General features: G+C 42.1%; 1 protein-coding gene across 19 annotated transcripts in view; it reads left to right on the top strand.

Moving 5' to 3' along the window:
• The window catches only part of ADGRL3 (adhesion G protein-coupled receptor L3), a 948,965-nt gene that overhangs the window by 678,658 nt on the left and 248,474 nt on the right, over window positions 1-21,833 (top strand). For 15 of the 19 annotated variants that reach the window (XR_012220289.1, XR_012220304.1, XM_073545415.1 and 12 more), the window contains exon 22: window positions 1,299-1,395. Coding sequence is in view for 15 of the 19 variants with exons in the window: in XM_073545415.1 (XP_073401516.1) it covers window positions 1,299-1,395 (97 nt within the window). In the remaining 4 variants the exon portion in view is untranslated. Of the gene's footprint in view, window positions 1-1,298; window positions 1,396-1,612; window positions 1,748-21,833 lie in introns of those variants that run through there. The other 4 variants (XR_012220302.1, XR_012220303.1, XM_073545473.1 and 1 more) reach the window with 2 other exon arrangements.

A 21,833-nucleotide genomic window follows, 5' to 3' on the forward strand; every position in this document is an offset into this window, starting at 1 on the left:
AACTCCTAGAAAGGTAACTACGGGATAAGTTACCAAGGGGCATAGACAGAGACAGAAACCAGATCAAGCCGTGGTCAAAGCACGAGATAGCAGGACAGTACCAAAGGGTTAGACAGAGCGAATAGTCAGGACGTAGCAGTAGATCAGAAAACCAGAACGGGCAATGGACGGTACAATAGAGACAAACTGTAACGGAGTAACAATAGCCAAGCCAGGAGGTCAGAACCGGAGAAGACAATGGTACCAAAACGAGAGACGGAGTTCAGAGTGAGGGGACAGACTGGGCCATACACGGGAATCAAACAAGCAATGCAGTATCCACGCACACCAGGGGGTCAGACACACAGCCAGAATAACAGTATAGCTGACAGGGAATCCTAGTCTGGAGTGAGTATAAATACCCCTCCCAGATCCAAAGAGAGGCCGGCAAAAGTTAACCCTGTGAGAACAGGACATTAACCATGTCCTAACCATGACACATACATTTCAGTAGGTCAACATTTTGGTTTTTAAAATCATTTTTTCAAGTTGATGTTATAAAGTATTCTAATTTACTGACATAATGATTTTTGGGTTTTCATTGGCTATAAGCCATAATCATCAATATTAACAGAAATAAACAGTTGAAATAGATCACTCTGTAATGACTATATTATATATGAGTTTCACTTTGTGTGCTGAAGAACTGAAATAAATTAACTTTTTGATGATATTCTAATTTTGTGAGATGCACCTGTATGTACTACAAAATGGTATCAGTAAAAACATCCCCCTGTCATGCAAAAACAAGTGCTCACACAGCTCCATTTTGGATAAAAATGAAAATATTACAGGTTTTGGAAAATGGCAGCAACTTTTTATTTTTACAAATTTCAAAAAAAATTTCACCACTTACATAAAAAAATATAGAGTTTGTTATCGCCAGAATATGTACTTACATGGAATATAATACTACCAGATTATCTTACTATACACCAGTCCAAAACACATTTTACCATTCTACAGTGCAAAAAATGGTAAAACAAATGGTGTCATTCAAAATTACAGCTATATAAAAGCTCTTATACGGCTATGTCGAATTAAAAATGAGAAGGATATGGAGCTTGCAAAGGAGATAAAGGTACTTCAGTACGAAATATTGTGCTTTATATGGGCAGCAAAGGGATTGTGGATTTCTAGTACTATTACATGCCAGCTCAAAATGGTGCGAGGATTGTCCATGTGAAATTTGTAAACGTATACTTAGACTTCCCAATTAATGTCAATGGTTCTTTTTTTGTTGTTTTTTTTTTTTTTAGAGTCGAATTCGTAGAATGTGGAATGACACGGTGAGAAAGCAGTCAGAGTCTTCCTTTATCACTGGAGAAATCAACAGCTCTGCGTCCCTCAACAGAGGTGAATATCAATACTGTTAGACTGCTGCACTTAATGGCAACTATTGTAATACGATGTTAATATGCGAAGCTTAATTTTCAACTAAACATTGGGTTATATGCAGCCACAAATGTTACATTTATTGGGAAATAAGTATTTTAAAAACACAATTTCTGAACTTGTAAAAAAACAGAGTAAAAGAAAATAGCACAATTGAATGTAAGCATATCTTTTAAAGTAACAGTGAAGAAACAAGGATAAATGAAGTGCCATATGAATGTCATAAACAATCGAGGCAATGACTTGGTTCTCATTTGTATGAATGCTTGATAGGTTATTGCTACCATTGCATGCTCCAACTTTCGATATTCAGGTAAGAACATAAGAATGGCTAAAGTAAGGTAAGACTATCTGTGTATAGAAAGTGAACAACATGTATTCTAGTAGCTCTATATACTTTCTTTCAGCACAGTACGTTCCTTGTTTTTAAAGACATTTTTTTGGGCTCATTGTTGTGTTGTCTTCTGGGATTTCATGGTACCAGGGTGTTGCCCTTGCACTTTTTTTCAAGCAGCTGAGGCGAGTGCCAGCAGTTTTCCGCGAAAACCTGCAGAGAGCTATGCATCCCCGTACCCCGCATTTCCAAACAGCTCCCAGACCTAGACCCCCAATAAAAAAAAGCCTTTTGTATGTATAGCTTACAATAGTCCACCTGTATGGGGACAGCATGCACTGTTGGAGAGACTGCTTTACAAGAGAGGGATGAGGCTAGCAGGTAGAACAAATATTCTGCTATTTTGGTAAAGAGTGGAAAGATTTGGAGATGAAGGAAGGAGTTTGGAGCAGGATTGGAGAGGCAGATGAGCAAGTTAATTGTTTAAGTGGAATAGAGTCTGGAAGAGAGAATAATAAAGCTAAAAACATGGACCAATTTCTAATATACTAGTTACACATCCATCTAATTTTTTGTTAATTGGGCCATCCTTTGGTCACATGAACCCACAGTTTGTATTTATTACACATCAGTCATTTTGTTTGTTAATTGGTCTGTTTTGCACCTGAACCCACAATTTATCTTTTTACCCCTCCGCCATTTTGTCTGCAAATTGTGCAAATTTGGGCCGAGTTATAAAAATCTTTGTTCTTTCTTCTTACGACATAATGCAAAAGATTTTTTTTGTGGCTTCAGAAATTTTTTTTCAAGTTCGAGTGAAACCTGTATTTATACAGTCGTGGAACATTGTCCAAAAATTGTCATGTAAAAATAGTGAATGCACAAGAGTAGTCAGCACTATGAATCAGATGGTAACAGCACCAGATTTCTTCCAGAACGTTTGGGGCCATCTCTTCATGGGGTGCTGCATGGCTTCAAAGTCACAAAATGAATCATGCCCCTTTGATTAGTAATACAACACACTCCTCAAGTGTATGCCCCTTAGGTAATTAGAAGGACTGGCTTCAAGTGTATGTCCCATTGAAAATAAGAAAAACTGGCAACCAGTATATGCCCTTGGATAACAAGCAAGACTGACCACAGTACACAGTGCAAAAATCATGCCATACCTAACGACACCTACTATTTCAACGAATGCTTCCACAAATATGAAAGCTACGTCTCTGTTTCTAGCTCCAGTTACATTGATTTAGATTCTCTCACCTGTAGAATAACTCCTCTGACTGTCTTTTTATGAAATCTGCAAGTTAGGCATTCCAAGGTTTTTTTTCCTATGGATTCCCTTGAAATCCATGATAGAAAAAATTATATGGACATAGAGGTATAGCACAGACTACATATTCTCATAGCCCAGATCGAATTTTAGGATTTTTAGAAAAGCTATGACTGCACACTTGATTTCCGTAAATTTATTTGCTCTTTTGATGCTAATTTTTACTTACATACAGTACATCTGATATAGTTGGTAATGGGAACAATGCATTAAATATAGTAAAACCTTCCAGAAGATAACCTCTTTAAAAGGAAGTTCTCCCCTATAGACCAGATTTTTTGTGACGTAATTGTAATTACGGTATAGTCTATGTATAGTGGACCTATTTGAAAAGATCAGCTCTGGTTTTGGCTTATGATCACCATTAATTGAGAAGGTTTTTGCAGTGAAGGACAGCAAGACCTAACAGAATGAAGGTGGAAGCTAAAGGATGGGCAGGGAGCTGCCAAGCCTTGAATCTCTGCTCTTGTTTCCTCCTTCACAGTGTCAATGCTTCATCTGATTGACTGCAGCAATGCTTACTGGAGGATGAGAAGGATACAGACGCAGGAAGCTGACAAGCTCTGTGTACAGCAGACATCTTGTTGCAGCTGAACTGAGCCTAGGCCATCCTATAGGCTGCAGATCAGTTTCTAGAGCCATCTAGAAAACAATTTAGCCATTTTGAGTGGAGTAAAAATGGAAGCAAAGGTAAAATCTAAAGAGTGAAGAGAGGGAGGCCATGCTGGATGTTAAGTATAGGTGAGCTATTTTAACAACCGAGGAGAGCAGAGGTGTCATTGACAAACTGATGGTGTTAGGCCGGTTTCACATTTGCGGTTGTGTCCGCAGCGTTTCGTCCGCATCCATCCGCATGCGTCATGTGTACCCATCTTTAACATGGTGTACGCATGTACATGCGTTTGCATGCGTTCGTCTGCGGATGTGAACGCATGAGTCGTTTTCAGGGGTGCGGCGTGGCGCGGAAAACGCAACATGTTGCGGACACAATTTTGCGGACACTTGCGGATGGAGTGCGTCAAAACAACGCATTACAGTCTATAGGAACGCAGGCGTGCACAAGCACATAGACACGCGCATGATTTGTCGGGAAAATAGCACTGGCCAATCGTCCGCAACCGCAAATGCATGCATGCGTTTGCATGCGTTTTTGCATGCGTTTGCGGACGATACGCTGCGGATTCAACCGCAAATGTGAAACTAGCCTTATCCAGGAGGATGATAAGGAGAATAGAGTAATCTAGAGAAATAAGCAAACTGAAGTCATGCCAATGACAGTGGAGAAGCATCTAAATAATATAGTATAATCATAAGCATGGTTAGCATGAGGGCAGAAGGGCAATCAGTCCACTGTCATCAGTCATCTTCTTTATGCCCCTCTTTAGGCTCCTTATGCAGAGCACAGCAAACAAATCATCCCAAGCTGCTGCACGCTATGCCTAACACTTACTAAGCTTAGTTCAGCTGATTCCTATGTAGAGCAAAGTAGCTGAGCTGATTTTGTCACTGACTACTGCGCTCTGAGCTCAGTAAAGGTCTTGTGTAAAGCGCACAAGCCAGTGATGATTTGACCACTTGTGCTATACATAGGATATTCCAGGATCACAAAAATCATTAAAGTAAATTTATGATGATTGAATGCCATCTGTGCTCCTCTTACCCAATGATCATTTACCTGTGGTATAGCCTGGGATTCTCATTATTGGTCGGCAGCCAATTATGTTTGAGCTTTTTTTCTGCCTGACAGTGCATTAGCATGGCACACAGTGCAAGCAGCACATCCCGTAAACCACCCATTCTTCACTTTTCCAGGTATCTGGGTAAGTAGGCAGATAAATACTGTCTATATACTGTCTAAAAAATTAAAACAGTTGTTAAACCCTTTTTTATTATAAACACACACCCACAATTGCCTAAAAAATAATGAAAACAAATCGATCCTTTGTACCACTGCACAAATCCTTCACAATCTCCCTGATTTCTCTTCCTTTGGGGAGAAACAGTTCAGACATTGCAGCCAAACTGGGACTAAGGGGATGACCAACACAAACCATCCCTGCTGTAGCCAGTGATTGTCTGCAGGAGTCACACAGCATCTGCGCTGGAGGAGTAAGCAAGGAGATTGGCAGTGATAGGGAGGAACTGCAATGTTTCAGTACAGCAGGTAAAACATTTGTTTTGTTTTTTTTACACTATGATGGGGCTATTTTTCAAATGGAAAAATAGGTGCGCAACCCCTTTAAGGCTTGGTCTAAACTAATTATTTATGGCTCACAATGTGACCGCATACACTTTCATTATGTTGCAATATAGCTGTGCTGCAATCTGCAATCCCTGCATCATCTGTCATACTTTGTCATACTTATAGCCATGCATACTTGAATTATTATCAGCTGCTTTCTATTTTCTATTTTTTATTTAAATAGTAAAACATAAAAAGCTATATAAATTTGTTAGCTGTTGCTCTATCCTACTGACCTGCAGAATAAAGTTAACATGTGATTTATTCCACACGGTAACCATTAAAATGAAACGTAAAAAAGACACTGTTTTTTGTTTTTTTCCTTTCAGCCCACAAATTTGTAAGAATTTTATTGTGCTTTCCAATTTATTATATGGTAAATTATATGGTGTCATAAGGTTCATCACGAAAGATATTAATAAAAAGTGTTTTAAGTTCTGCTTGGGATATACAGTTGTGGCCAAAAGTATTGACACCCCTGCAATTCTGTCAGATTATACTCAGTTTCTTCCTGAAAATGATTGCAATCACAAATTCTTTGGTATTATCTTCATTTAATTTGTCTTAAATGAAAAAACACAAAAGAGAATGAAACAAAAAGCAAAACATTGATCATTTCACACAAAACTCCAAAAATGGGCCAGACAAAAGTATTGGCACCCTCAGCCTATTACTTGGTTGCACAACCTTTAGCCAAAATAACTGTGACCAACCGCTTCCGGTAACCATCAATGAGTTTCTTACAATGCGCTGCTGGAATTTTAGACCATTCTTCATTGGCAAACTGCTCCAGGTCCCTGATATTTGAAGGGTGCCTTCTCCAAACTGCCATTTTTAGATCTCTCCACAGGTGTTCTATGGGATTCAGGTCTGGACTCATTGCTGGCCACCTTAGAAGTCTCCAGTGCTTTCTCTCAAATCATTTTCTAGTGCTTTTAGAAGTGTGTTTTGGGTAATTGTCCTGCTGGAAGACCCATGACCTCTGAGGGAGACCCAGGTTTCTCACACTGGGCCCTACATTATGCTGCAAAATTTGTTGGTAGTCTTCAGACTTCATAATGCCATGCACACAGTCAAGCAGTTCAGTGCCAGAGGCAGCAAAGCAACCCCAAAACATCAGGGAACCTCCGCCATGTTTGACTGTAGGGACCGTGTTCTTTTCTTTGAATGCCTCTTTTTTCTCCTGTAAACTCTATGTTGATGCCTTTGCCCAAAAAGTTCTACTTTTGTCTCATCTGACCAGAGAACATTCTTCCAAAATGTTTTAGGCTTTTTCAGGTAAGTTTTGGCAAACTCCAGCCTGGCTTTTTTATATCTCGGGGTAAGAAGTGGGGTCTTCCTGGATCTCCTACCATACAATCCCTTTTCATTCAGACACCGACGGATAGTACGGGTTGACACTGTTGTACCCTCGGATTGCAGGGCAGCTTGAACTTGTTTGGATGTTAGTCGAGGTTCTTTATCCAACATCCGCACAATCTTGCGTTGAAATCTCTTGTCAATTTTTTTTTTCCGTCCAAATCTAGGGAGGTTAGCCACAGTGCCATGGGCTTTAAACTTCTTGATGACACTGCGCACGGTAGACACAGGAACATTCAGGTCTTTGAGATGGACTTGTAGCCTTGAGATTGCTCTTGCTTCCTCACAATTTGGTTTCTCAAGTCCTCAGACAGTTCTTTGGTCTTCTTTCTTTTCTCCATGCTCAATGTGGTACACACAAGGACACAGGACAGAGATTGAGTAAACTTTAATCCATGTCAACTGGCTGCAAGTGTGATTTAGTTATTGCCAACACCTGTTAGGTGCCACAGGTAAGTTACAGGTGCTGTTAATTACACAAATTAGAGAAGCATCACATGATTTTTCGAACAGTGCCAATACTTTTGTCCACCCTCTTTTTTATGTTTGGTGTGGAATTATATTCAATTTGGCTTTAGGACAATTCTTTTTGTGTTTTTTGATTTAAGGCAAATTAAATGAAGATAATAATACCAAAGAATTTGTGATTGCAATCATTTTCAGGAAGAAACTGAGTATTATCTGGCTGAATTGCAGGGGTGTCAATACTTTTGGCCACAACTGTATATATGTGAATATATATGTGTGTAAGTATACTGAACAACAATATAAATGCAGCACTTTTTTGTTTTTAAGAAAAACCTGTCTGTACCACTGTAATCCTAAAATGCAGGGAGTGAACAGAATAAACACAAAAATCCAAAAACTTAGAATTAAATGAACAAAATGTATTGACAACTATTAAAATACATAATTATAATACAAATCTGTAGTGACCTCAAGTAGTAAGGGACACAAAATGCTACGGGCTCCTTGAGGCACACTATTGAGTACACAAGATGGAATAAAAAATGCTAATATAAGGCTAATTATACCAAAATTAAATAGTGCAACGTGCCAGAATTAGAACAACAACTGGATGTGTATTTCCTGAAGGAAGTACAGATAGTGCTTTGAAATGGTGCCGGGCTGCCCCTTTAAGAGAGACTTGCCTGCTGCCCCTGCAAGACTTTCAACTCAGGATCCGTTTTAAATGTGGGTGCCTCTCAGGGGCCACTTTGGCCTCAGGGTCTGATTTGGTGGGTGGGGCCCCTCAGGATCCGATTCGGTGGCCTGGGCTCCTCAGGGCTTGAATTGGTAGCCGGGATCCCTCAGGGTCCGATTTTGTGGGTGTGGCCCTCAGGGTCCAATTTTGTGGGTGTGGCCACTCAGGGTCTGATTTTGTGGGTGGGGCCCCTCAGGGTCCGATTTTGTGGGTGGGGCCCCTCAGGATCTGATTTTGTGGCCGGGGCCCCTCAGGGTCCAATTTTGTGGGTGGGCCCCTCAGCTTCCTCTTTAACCCATTCTCAACATGCAGTATATATGTTTCCACAAACTGGCGAATACATACAGCGCTGCAATCACGTGGGCTCATGCTGAGCGCCACCGCAATTCAGTGGAAGTGTCAGCTGTATGTGAGAGCTGACACCCTACATCACCGTTTAATCCCTCTGATGCCGCTATCAATAGTGACAGCGATATCGAGGAGCATCACAGTGGGAGTGAGCTCCTTCTATGCTCCCATTGGCAAAACGCAATGCGATTGTGTTGATGGTCTCCATGGTGACTCCGGGCCTCAAGATGGCTGCGGAGTCCTTTAGGATCCTACAGGGAAGGTGGCCTGTGAGTGCCTGCTCAGGTCTGTCATCTGTCAATGGAAATATAGGGTGCCTCCACATTACTGGTAGTAAAAATGTAAGGAGGTCAGGGCCTAGCCCTCTAGAAGTGTATACTTGTTGTATTCCTTACATGTCTGTGTGCAGCATGTATGTCATGTGTATGTGTGTGTTAGCGGCCACATGACATTAGTTAGATAGATATTTAGAGACAAGTGTAGTATTAGAAAAGGGACACTAGATGGGGGCACTGAGCACAACTAGATGGAAGCCTTTAGAAGGGTTAATTAGAGGAGTGGCTAGCCTGGAGCAAAAAGGAGATAGATTTCCTGCTTGAGTTAGTTGATTCGGGGGTAGCCATTCTGGATAAAGAGTGAAGAAAGTGCCTACAGCAGCAGCCAGTGAGGAGGGTCACTGGAGGTCCTTTAGCTAGAGACTGGGAGCTGAAGGATTAGGGAGGCTAATGGGAGAGTCTCAGAAGTCAAGTCAGCTACAAACAAAAAGCTGAAGTGACAGCAAAGCCAGCTTGTGGAAACCAGCCCGTGTCTGGAATTGGTCAAGCCAGGGAGGTCAGTGAGTGAACCCCTGTGGAAGTGACAGCTGGAGTGCGGGATCTGTTTCAGGAGTCTAGTGAGCTGCAAGCCTAGTACACGTACAGGAGCAACAGTGCCATAAAGGGGTGAACTTTAATGGAGTAGAGAGGTACCTTCGTGGGCTGAAGTCGGTCGGAGGAAGATGGGTCGAAGTGCCGTGTTCAACATGTTCCGTGTGGTGTGCTCGGTTGCTTGTGTGGTCCAACCGTGTGTTATAGAAGAAGAGGTAGTGTGCTGCTGTAGATGAAGATGTATTACTGGTACCGTGTAGAGAGTCCTGAAGCCGTTGTGGATGTGCTGTGCCCTGAAGAGAATAAAGTTGAACTGTTTAAGTTGTTTCCAGCCTCTGTCTGCAGTCATTTGAATCTCAAAAGTGATCAGCGTACCAGAGATGGAACAGCCTCCAGCACAGTGAGTACTGAAGCGGCCGAAGAGGCTACCCCCCGTCGGCCGTGGTATTACAAAAAGGCTCTGGAAAAGCAAAATGTCTCCTCGCGCCTCAAAAGAAGTTCAGCAAATTCTGCACTCCCAAATCCAAATGCCTTCCTCCCTTCTGAGCCCCAGTGTGTCTAAACCACATTTAGCGCCCACATATTTGGCATTTCTGTAGTGATGAGAAACCGTCCAATTTATGTGTGCTCAACTCCAGAAGCAGGAGCTGGTCATAATGTACTGGTCACTACAATGGCAGTTTGCAATTTTCACTAGGCAACATCCACTACTACTTGTTTCAGGAAAACACCCATGGAGTCAAAATTGTCACTATATCTGTCAATAAATTCGCACAGGTATAATTTCCAAAATGGGGTCACTTTAGGGAGGATTTTACGCTTTTCCCAGTATGGAAATGTAAAATTTGGGGCTAACACACAATCTTGGTGGTAAAAATGTAAATTAATTTTTCATCACTGCCCAATGGTATAAAATTCTGTGACACACCTGTGATGTCAATATGATCTCTGCACCCCTAGATTAATTCATTGACAGTTGTAGTATGTAAAATGGGGTTACTTATGGAGAGGTCCTGCTGTTCTGGCACCTCAGGGCCTCTTCCAATGTGACATGGCACCCTCAAACCAGTTCAGGAAAATCTGCACTGTAATATGGCGCTCCTTCCCTTCTAAGCTTTGCACTGTGCTGCAAAAGTAATTTTTGACCACATATGGGGTATCGATGTACTAAGAAATTGCACAACATATTTTTGGGGTCCATTTTCTCCTGTTACCCTTATGAAAATGCAAAATTTGGAGCTAAAAAACATGTTTGTGGGAATTTTTTTTTTTATTTTTTTTTTTCAATTTTTAATGCTCAACGTTATAAACTTCTGTGAAACACCTGGGGGTTCAAGGTGCTCAATGCACATCTAGATAAGTTTTCTGAGGGGTACTATTGATAGGTACCCTGTATAGGTACTATTTTTCAAAATTGTGTCACTTGTGTGGGTTTTACACTGTTTAGGCACATTAGAGGCTCTCCAAACATGACATGGCGTCCACTAATTATTCTAGCAAAAATGGCATTCAAAAAGTCAAATGACGCTTCTTCCCTTCCAAGCACTGCTGTGCACCTGTAACAACCCTGCTGGCATCGCTGCATGGCCTCCCATTCCCCACTCACCAACTTTCTCACTTCTCCAGGCCATGCTGTGATTTCTGTCTGCTGCCAGCTCCATGTTCTGTGCCTCTTGTCTCCTCTTTGCTCTGTGCATATTTCCTGGCTGTGTGTATAGGGGGACAGCGCCAGAACTCTCTGGTTCTTATGGAATCAGTGTGCACCTGCCTGATGTATCCCAGGCCAATTACCAAGAGCCCTCTAGTATTTAGTGCAACTGCTCCCAATGGACTCTGCCTGTGCAATGTGTTAACTCAGTTTCTTGCTGCTGAGTAAGCCAGGCCCTGTCCTATGTCTCGCCTTCTCTGGAGGCTTTATTGCTAATCTCGGTGTCTCTATACCTTGCCTAGTAATTCTCTGTCTTCCCTCCAGGAGGCTGTATTTCCTGGTCTCTGTGTCTCTGTCCTAGCTTTGTCTTGTACCTTATTTGCCGCCCTCCAGAAGGCAGTATTTCCTGGTCCCTATGCTGTATCTCCTAGCCTTGCTTAGTATCTGTGTTTACTCTGGTCCCTGTGTCCTTGGTCCTGTTCCATGTCTCGCACTACTACCTTGTCTGAACACTGCCCTACCTCTGTCTGCCAGTCTCCCTGTCTTTGACTTTTTTCCCTGCTGTGTCTTTCCTTGTGTCCTCCCTGTCTGCTTGTACTCCGCACTCTTGCGGCTCTGCCCGTACTCCGCACTCTTGTGGCTCTGCCCATACTCCGCACTCTTGCGGCTCTGCCCGTACTCCGCACTCTTGCGGCTCTGCCCGTACTCCGCACTCTTGCGGCTCTGCCCGTACTCCGCACTCTTGCGGCTCTGCCCGTACTCCGCACTCTTGCGGCTCTGCCCGTACTCCGCACTCTTGCGGCTCTGCCCGTACTCCGCACTCTTGCGGCTCTGCCCGTACTCCGCACTCTTGCGGCTCTGCCCGTACTCCGCACTCTTGCGGCTCTGCCCGTACTCCGCACTCTTGCGGCTCTGCCCGTACTCCGCACTCTTGCGGCTCTGCCCGTACTCCGCACTCTTGCGTCTCTGGTTCTGCAGAAACTCTTGCTGCTCTCCAGTCCTTCCCGCAGTCTTGCGGTTCTCCTCCTGTGTGAACAGGTCCAAACCTTTTCCTTCATTCTCCACTCCTTCCTGCCTGTATCCGTACCTGCACCTCCTGTGTGAACAGGGGCAAACCTGTTTTGTCATTCTCCACTCTGTGTCTCTGCTGTGCCAGCCTGCCCTGTGTCTCTGCCGTGCCTGCATGCCCTGTCTCTGCCATGCTCGCTTGCCCTGTGCCTCTGCTGTGCCCACTTGCCCTGTGCCTCTGCCATGCCCACTTACCCTGTGTCTCAGCAATACCCGCCTGCCAGTGTCTCAGCCGTACCTGCCTGCTCGTCAGAGGTTCCAGTGAAAACCAAGGCAGCTGTCCTAGTCACGTCCCTTCCAGGGTAGTCTGGTTTGTGGCACAGTGGGGCCACAACCCCCTGGCTCCATGCCTACCAGTCAGGGCATGGGCGTGACAGCACCCAAACAGTAGTTTTCCTCCACATATTGGGTATCAGGGTACATTTTCTCCTATTACCCGTGGGAAAGTAAACAAAATTGGGTCTAAAGGAGCATTTTTGTGAAAAAAGTTAAATGTTTATTTTTTCCTTCCACATTCCATTAATTCCTGTGAAGCACCTGAAGGGTTAATAAACTTCTTGACACTTTTTTTCATAAACTAGTTTATTTATTGAGAACGTCATATAGTTACAACATTTCTAAATACAACCAGAGAGGTAGTTTTCATTATAGTGGTATAGATCATAGTGATACTGTCAAATGGTTTAAAAAATATCAAGATATGTTAACGTCAAATCACATATCAGAATATCACCTTTTTTTTTAAGAATAGTATGACATATTAACAAATTATTATTTAACTTCTTGCAATCAAGTTGACCTTTGTCAAGCCTGACAAAGGAAAGAAAAGAACTTTTAGTAGAAAATTATAACAAAATAAAAAAGTCAAGAAGCGATCCTAAGGGGAGAGGAAGAGAAGAGCAAGGATAATGAATCCACCCAGATTCAGTTATGTACAAGTACAATATATGGTGTCTTCATCATGACAGGATTGAAGAGTACTCAGGGGAATCTATGAATAAAATCCATCCTTTCCAAGTACCGAAAAAGTTGTCTGAGCAAATTTTATTATGAGCAGAGTCTTTCCATTCTACACAAAAAATCCATTTCAAAAGACCATTCTTTGATAGATGGAGTGATTCTAGAATGCCAGTGTCTAGGAATGACTGTTCTAGTGGTGGATAAACAGTGTCTCAGCAATCCTCTTTTGATAGATTTGAAAGACCCTGGTATCATAGAAAGAAGTCCGATCTGGGGAGTTCTAGATGATGATTCCCCCATAATGTGTTTATGAACATCAAAGACTTTCCTCCAGAGGCCACTTATTTGAGGGCATTCCCACCATATGTGAAGCATAGTCCCTTCAACATTTTCACATCTCCAACATGGCAGTGAGGACCCTGTGACAGTGGCAGCAGTGATTCACGGGCATCTGTGGAGGTGAGACCGGCGCCTGCCACGGCTTCTGTAACAGCAGCCAAAACTCTGAAGTGTGAAGGAGCCACGGCGGGACCGGTTGCTAAGAGAGGGAAGACGCGTCTGGAGATACCCGGCAGGGACCTGGCAGCAGTAGTGTTGTGAGGAGGCATCAGGAGGCCGAGGCAGGAATGGATGATGAGACCTGGCGGTGATTTAGTCATATCAGCGACATGTCTGCCTGCTGAGACCTCTGCATCCACAGCGCAGAGAGCTGCAGGAAAGGTTCTGCGTTCTGAGGCACCAGAGTTTATACCCAGGTCAGTCTGTAGTGGAGGGGACCGGGTTCAGAAGTGGCAACTCAAGCTTAAAGGGAGCGATGAGCACGGAGTTATCCCTATATCTGCAGTTTTGCAGGGTCACATCCCTGCACTCACAGACCTACAATCCCCTCTTGATGCTAGGGAACATGCTACTGGACACAGGCTAAATAATGGGAGTAAAGAGTGAATGAATATGAACATAATATTCAAACAGGGGTTACTAATGGATGCTTGTTTCCCAGTCCCTCTACTCTTATCCCTAAATTTAAAGGTGCACCAGAACAACGCAGAGGGATCATAGATGAAAGGTGCTAATCATCTGTATAATGATGTTCGTCTGGAGTCTTTTGGGTCATTCTATAATGATAAAGATAACAAAGGAGATCGATTGGGACACTTAGATAAAAATGGCTTGTCAAACAATTTTGAGTTTTTGTTTGGAGAGATTTATTGCGGAGGATGATTTATATAATGAACTTGGGAGTGATTCTCTCAGTGATCAGGCATCAGATGAACCTCTATCATCAAGCTCTTCAGAGGGGGGAACTAAAAGTGAGATTAAATAAATTATTACTAGATGCCATACCCGCTTCGGATGACTACCCTACTGAAGGATTTATGGTCAGTTTGTGCAAAGCTTTTTTGGACTCGCTGATCACCTCTATGGGGACTCCTACCCTTCAGGGAAATCCATTTAAGATACAAAATAAATCTAAAGCATCTGAAGTTTCTGTGAAAGACCTCTTCAAAGATACCCTGATGCGTTTAACCGACGACTCCTACCCAAATTCTACGAAGGATTACGGTAATACCACAGAAGACCAAAAAATACCCGAATCTCTTAGAAATCACAAGATTTTAGACTCAAGTCAGCCGCAGATCCTTCCTGCATTTTCAGATTCCCTGGATAAATTACAAAAAGACATTACTTCTCTCAAAATTAATATGGTCAACTTTGAAGACTTTAGAAGAAAAAATGTGAAGATCAGAGGGATTCCTGAGTCAATTTAGGCTCCCCAACTGAAGGGCTACATATTGTCAATTGTCTCTCATTTGTTCCCTGACATCAATGAGAAGTGTCTGATTGAAAGGGTTTTTAGGATTCGCAGGCCAGCCGCTCTCCCTCATGATATAGCAAGAGACACTATAGTATCTTTTTACCCCAATTGGCTGAGAAACACGTTGCTGGGTATATCCAAAGATCCAAGATTCCTGTCTTCAAAATATAGTCATCTGATTTTCCTCAAGGATCTTTCAAAGGACACTTTACAGAAAAGTAAAGCATTTTCCCATACTAATTGTGAACTCCGACACGCAGAGATTCTTTACACCTGGACTCAATCCTCCACTCTTCAGCTGAAATACGAATCGAGATTGGTTCCTATCTCTACCCCGGATGAGGGGAATGACTTTCTTGAATGCATTGGAATAATGTCCTCCAAGGCTTCTCCCGGACCTTCTTCCACTTTGAAATCAGATCTTCGTCTTGGCTGAAGGAACTCTTTAACTTTTGTTGTTAGTTACTCTTTTTTTATATCAAACGGCTGAAAAGAAATTTTTTCCATCCTTTTAGTTTTTTGGGGTTTTTTTTGTAAGGAACCGAATTTCAATTCTGATTCATTTGTCGTTGAGTAATCTAGATTATATATAAAACAGTCTGAAGATATATCTTTACAGTTTTTGATTGAACCAATTCTTTTGGCCTCCACTCAGTCTTAGGGACATCACAGTATGTGCCGGACAGGACAGGCTTTCATATTTTTTATAACTTACTTGGGTACTTCACTTTTTTTTTTAATGAACATACAGCCCAAAACCATTTCCCTACACACGGGAAGGGTAACACTCCACATAGTCAATAAACATACTGATCTCATAGCCTCAAGGCCATGAATTTGATCAAGAAGTGTCTTACAGAGAATTGATATCACAAATTTTATTGAAAAAAGTACAAAGATAAAAACAGAAAATTTGTTGGTGCCTCAAACCAGACAAAAAATGGAGAGATTAGACAAAATATGGAGAAACGGCAGCTCAAAATACTCAGGAAACAATTCAAGATGTATATATATCTATTAATATCATTGCATAAGGTGTATCTGTAGAGCTTAGATACCTCCACACCTACAAAAACACACCCGTATATTAACAAATGCTCAATCAGTGGCGGACAAAAAAGTATGTATAACCATATTATTACATAAAGTGTGCCTGTAGAGCTTTGATACCTCCACAACTACAAAAGCCCACCTATATAATTACAAATCCTCCATCAGTAGCAAATAATAGAATATATATGTCACATAATATTGTCGCATATGGTATGGCTGCAGATCTTAGATATAACAACAACTACAAAAGCCTACCCATGTAAGTACAAATGCTCTATTTATACCGGACATATGGCTGCAGAGCTTAGATATAACAACAACTGCAAAAGCCTACCCATGTAAGTACAAATGCTCCATTTATACTGGACAGTAAAGTGCCTGTGCAAATATTCAAGGTGCCTATGGTGGCGTCCAGACAACCCAGAAATACCGACTGTCATATAAGTGAAACAACTCCTTAGTTAGTGAACATGAGCCTATCCAGCATCCCTATACTCAATGCACACACTGAAGAGGAGAAAACCGAACTCAAAACATAGTACCTGAGATGGCATTCCCTGTATCGATATGATGCCGAGTGGCATGCTGATCCTCCAAAACCCGACGCGCATTTCGCACCGCAAGTGCTTCTTCCTGGAAACCACGGAACTGTGGGGGGGGGGCTCTGGCCTTTCATGAAATGTCGGCAGAGCCCCCCCGCAGCACCAAACACCCAAGCAGCACCGCCGAAGACCCAGGCAGCAGCACCGGACACCCCAGCAGCACCTCCAGGGACATCCCGCAACACCCGACATCTGCAGCGGTGCACTGCACATCAGGCACTCCCCCATCCCAGCCTGCGGCCTGCAGCATCACACCACTCCTGCCTCCTCCAGCAGCGACCCTGGACCAGTCAGCAATAAGATTATAAGAAGCACCACCATTTTATTAAAACAATTTTTTTCCTAGTTTTCTCCTCAAGATTTGGGGTGCATCTTATAATCCGGAGCGTTTTATAATCCGAAAAATACAGGGGCTTTTAAAGTGGGTCTCCTGTAAGAAAAGAATTTGCACTCCCATTTTATGTGTATAGAATTTGAGAACGTTTTTGTAGGATGTTAAACCTTCTAACATTTAGAGAAGCAACCTTCATTGATGCCATGTCTGATATTACCAATTTCAACTTAGTCTATGTGGATGGACGAGGAAGAAAGGACAGAGATAAAGAATATATAGGTAAAGAATAAAGATGAAAGAGGTTGAAATAAGCCTATATAGAGAATAGGCCAAATCCTCGATCCTAGGCCGAGGATGTAAAGAAAGGAAAAGGAAACCCTGCGATAGCGGAGCCTTCCCAAGTAAACTTGTATAAACAAGTTGCCCTAATTGGGGAGTGTCTTTCAAGGCAACATTGAATAACTCCCGGGGATCTTGGCCTGGACAAAATAAAGATTGTAAGAAGCATATAAAAAACGCTAACAAAAAAACAAGAACCCTATGTTCCAACTATCATAAGGATATTTCCCATTTAAAGATGCATAACACTAGGCAACCTGTAAGGAAAGGAAAATGCAGTAATTAACTCTATTAGAACATATTCCAGTGTTCATTCTAGACTGTTAGGTGTTTCTGAAAGTTAGCATAGTAACAAAATTAGCAAGGCTGAAAAAAGACATTTGTCCATCCAGTTCAGCCTATATTCCATCAGAATAAATCCCCAGATCTACATCCTTCTAAAGAACCTAATAACTGTAAGATGCAATATAGTTACGCTCCAGGAAGACATCCAGGCCTCTCTTGAACCCCTCGACTAAGTTGTGTTAGTCTATCATACTAACTACTTGTATTTTCATAAATTTTCTCATAGTCAAACGATGTAGATCGCATATTTGTGTAAATTATTAGTCTAAGGGCTCAGTAGAATCTCCTTCAAAGGCAAAATAGATCGAATGACATCACCCTAGGATATCAACAGTATGGATCACATTATATAAAATAAAGTCTTCTGATTCTAACAGGTCCAATTACACCTAAGTCCACAATATAAACATATAAACACTGAAAAAAGGAACTTGGTGAGTGATATATAAAATTCAATAGACAAGCTTTCATTGAGCTACCTAGAATGAAATGGAAATAACCAAAGATATAATTGTTCAACTGGACAAGAACGAGAGGATGATCGTCTTCTGGGACTTTGGGATTGTGGTACTTGTCGACGATTCACATAGGAGTTCGAAGGAGTCAATGGGTTTGTGGGCCAATCAGAGATATTAATTTCTGGCAGATCCAGGTCCTCTAGATCAAAAATGAGTGCAATCCGTGTGGGTTCCTCAGAAAGAAAGTTCCATGCTGGTTGAGCAATTGTAATTGGAAGGGAAACCCCACGAGTAGGGGACAATTCTTTCTCTGAGAACTTCCAACAGCGGGCGCAGAGCCCTATGTTTTGATAAGGTTGACCTAGATAAGTGCACCATAAAATATAAATGGGCCCCATCAAAATCCATAGGTCCTTTGGTCCTTTGAATAATTTATTCTTGGGTTTTGAAATAATTAGCTTGGCAAATTACATCTCTAGGGATGCTGAGTCATTGTTGCGGGGTCTTAAAGCTTGGTGTGCTCTGTCAATAAGTATTTCTTCAGTAGGAGGCCTTTCCAGGAGCGTGTTAAAGATGCCGCAAAGGGTGGGAATAAGATCGGCTGTGCCAGTTGCTTCAGGTAAACCCCGTATGTGAATATTATTGCGGCAGTTTTGATTCTTGAGGTCCTCTATCATACCAAATACTGAGTCAATCTGTGTAGAATGGCGTTCTATGATTTGACTTTGCACCTTTTGTTCTGCGCCAGCTGTGGTAGAGGAAGATTCCAACTGGGTCACTCCATCGGCGAATTTTGAGATTGACTCATTCCGGCCTTGTATCTCAGACTTATATAGATTTTCCAAGCGGGTAATATAACCTTCCATATCTGTTTTGGTCAGAATATTCCCCATTTGAGAATGGAAATCTTTGATTTCTTCCATCATCAATGCCAGATTCTGAGATGATGTCACCGCAGGGGCATTAGCAGAGCTTGGTGAAGGTATAGAAGAGGTGTTGAAGTGGGTGTCTCTACTTCCTACGTCATCTTGCATATTTTCTCTGGAGATATCCTCTTGTGAGGAAGGGGAGGCTGTACAAGAGGGAGCATCAGACGCCATTTTAGAATCTTGATCTGGGGCAGATCCTGGCTTGTCTGTTAAGTATCTTTGGATGCTGCCTGATCTGGAAGAAGCTGGGTTTAATAATGTGTGTAATTTACTGCTCATATCCTACACACACTGGTCTTCCAGACTGAGGCGCCTAACAGTGTCTTTAGGGCACAATGTTTAGTTTCACTTCTTCACCCTTCAGTGACTCAGGGTGCAGTTGACTCTTAGCTATAAAGAGCCCAGCGGATTTTACACATACACTTCCCTCAGTTCATACAAAGGGGGCTCTGCCAGAGTTCAGCAGGGAGAGATTTGTTGCCTCCAGTGTAGAAATAATCAGCTCTCTTTTGCCCCCTTGTCTTTCTGCCTGCCATGCACTATTCTCCGAGTCCCAGAATCTGTGTGGCAGCTAGAGAGTGTTCTGATAACAACTGACAGGAGGGAGGAGGGACTGCTGTCTAGAACTATTCAGTGTCCCAAGACTCAATGTGACCAGCCAGAAAGCAAAGCATCCAGTTAAAGGGAATCGGTCACCCTATTTTTCGACTATGAGCTGCCGGCAGCGACATCAGGGGCTTATCTACAGCATTCTGTAATGCTGTAGATAAGCCCCCAATATAACCTGAAAGAGAAGAAAAAGGAGTTATATATATACTCACTGGGGGCGGTCCGGTCTTGGCCCGATGGGTGTTGCGGTCCTGCGCCTTCCGTCTTCTAACGGTGACGTCCTCTTCTGTGCTGCCTGTCGTGGCTCCAGCGTAGGCGCACTGCTCTGCCCTGATGAGGGCAGGCGCCGGGAGACCCTTAGCGCCTTTTCCGAGACCCTTAGCGTCTACATTTTTTGTGATCTCGGGTTGAGTGAGGGCTTATTTTTTTGCACACCGAGCTTATGTTTTTAATGATACCATATTGGTGCAGATATGTTCTTTTGATCACCCAGTATTGCACTTTAATGCAGTGTCGTGGCGACCAAAAAAAATGTAATTCTGGCGTTTTGATTTTTTTCCCACTGCGCCTTTTAGCAATCAAGTTAATCAGTTAATCCTTTTTTTTATTGATAGATCGGGCGATTCTGAACACGGCAATACCAAATATGTGTATGTTTGATTTTTTTATTGTTTTATTTTGAATGGGGTGAAAAGGGGGGAGATTTGACCTTTTATTTTTTTTATATTTTTCAAACTATTTTTCTTTAACTTTTGGCATGCTTCAATAGCCTCCATGGGAGGCTAGAGCTGCCATAGCCCGATCAGCTCTGCTACATAGAGGCGATACTCAGGTTGCTTCTATGTAGCAGAATTACAGACTTCCTATGAGCTCCGACCACCAGGTGGCGCTCATAGCACTCCGGCATGAACAACCATAGAGGTCTCAAGGAGACCTCTGGTTGTCATGCCGACACACCGGTGACCCGCGATCACGTGATGCGGGTCACCGGTGAGCGTATTTGTGACCGGATGGCTGGAAGCGCTTGTTAAATGTCAGAGTTTGACAGCGGCATTTAACTAGTTTAAAAAAGAAAGCTGTTTATGTTCCGGCTTGAGGTGGGCTCACCGCAGGAGCCCACATTAAAGTGGGGGATAGCGACATCGGACGTACTATACCGTCCGATGTCAGTAAGGGGTTAACTTTTAAAACTTCCTTACAAAAAAATCATGTTTAAAAATTGTACTGATGTAAAATAGACATGTGGGAAATGTTATTTATTAACTATTTTGTGTCACATGACTCTGATTTAAGGGCATAAAAATTAAAAGTTTAAAAATTGAAAAATTGAGAATTTTTCACCAAATTTCTGATTTTTTTTCATGAATAAATGCAAGTCACATCAAAGAAATTTTACCAGTTTCATTAAGTGTAATATGTCATGATAAAGCAATCTCAGAATCAGTGGGATCCATTGGACCTTTCCAGAGTTGTTACCTTATAAAGTGACAGTGATCAGAATTTAAAAAAAAAAAAATGGCCTGGCCAGGAAGGGGAAAACTGGCTTCAGGATGATGGGATTAATCCCATTAGCACCCCCTGATCATGCACTCACTATGCTAATGGTTGCCTTGGTGTCCCAAGACCGAGTAATCATCTCGGAGTCTGTCAGTTGTGTTGGAATGTTAGGCCCTGCCATGAGTAGGGACTAATACACCTGCCTATCAGTTTTACGGTTCACTCCTACTTGAACATAAATTGGATGAGTGCAATTCGATAATAATAATTATAATTTTTTTTCTATAGCGTCAACATATTCCATCAGCACTCTACATTTCAGAGGGGACTTGTACAGACAGACAATAAAAGACGTTACAGAATAACAATAATCACGTAATCAACAGATACCAAGAGAAATGAGGGCCTTGCTCGCAAGCTTACAATCTATGAGATAAAATCGAATTGCTCTTGGACCAGTGCTATTCAATAAAGCAGTGCAGATCTGCATATTGTTTTTCAGCTGTATTTGGCATAAGAAAAAAAATGGCAGCATGCTGCAATTTCATTCCAAAATCAGACAGTGCACGGAAAAAATTACATGCCTTATGGACCATAAGTATCACATCCAGTTTTTAAGGATACATTACAATTCTATGGCATTGGAAAGTGTAAATTGTCTTGTGAAAGATTAATAGGTGCTGAGTAAAAAAACGGATTACATATTGACAGTGAGAAAGAAATCTCCTGAATGAGAATGGGACCATTTACACTTTTCTACAGACAAATTGGTTCAGAGACGAAAACAGTTGAACTTAACTAATTTTGTGTTGCTGAAAACGAATATGATGCTTACATTTGCTGATTTGCTCTAATTTTCAAGATCCAGATTAGGTTGTAATTACTAATGATGCATTACATGCAGGCTTATAGAAAATGTGCGACTTTATTATTTCATCAATATTATTGCGTTGTTATTACATAATCTATTTAGTTCATTGAGCCTTCAGTATTCTACCATCTTAGGGTGACCATTAGTGATGTTTGTTAGGCAGTCTCCGCATGTCTGTCTAACA

Source organism: Dendrobates tinctorius, unplaced genomic scaffold, assembly GCF_039654945.1.
Source record: "Dendrobates tinctorius isolate UK_male_01 unplaced genomic scaffold, ASM3965494v1 ptg000011l, whole genome shotgun sequence".
Taxonomy (NCBI): Eukaryota; Metazoa; Chordata; class Amphibia; order Anura; family Dendrobatidae; genus Dendrobates; species Dendrobates tinctorius.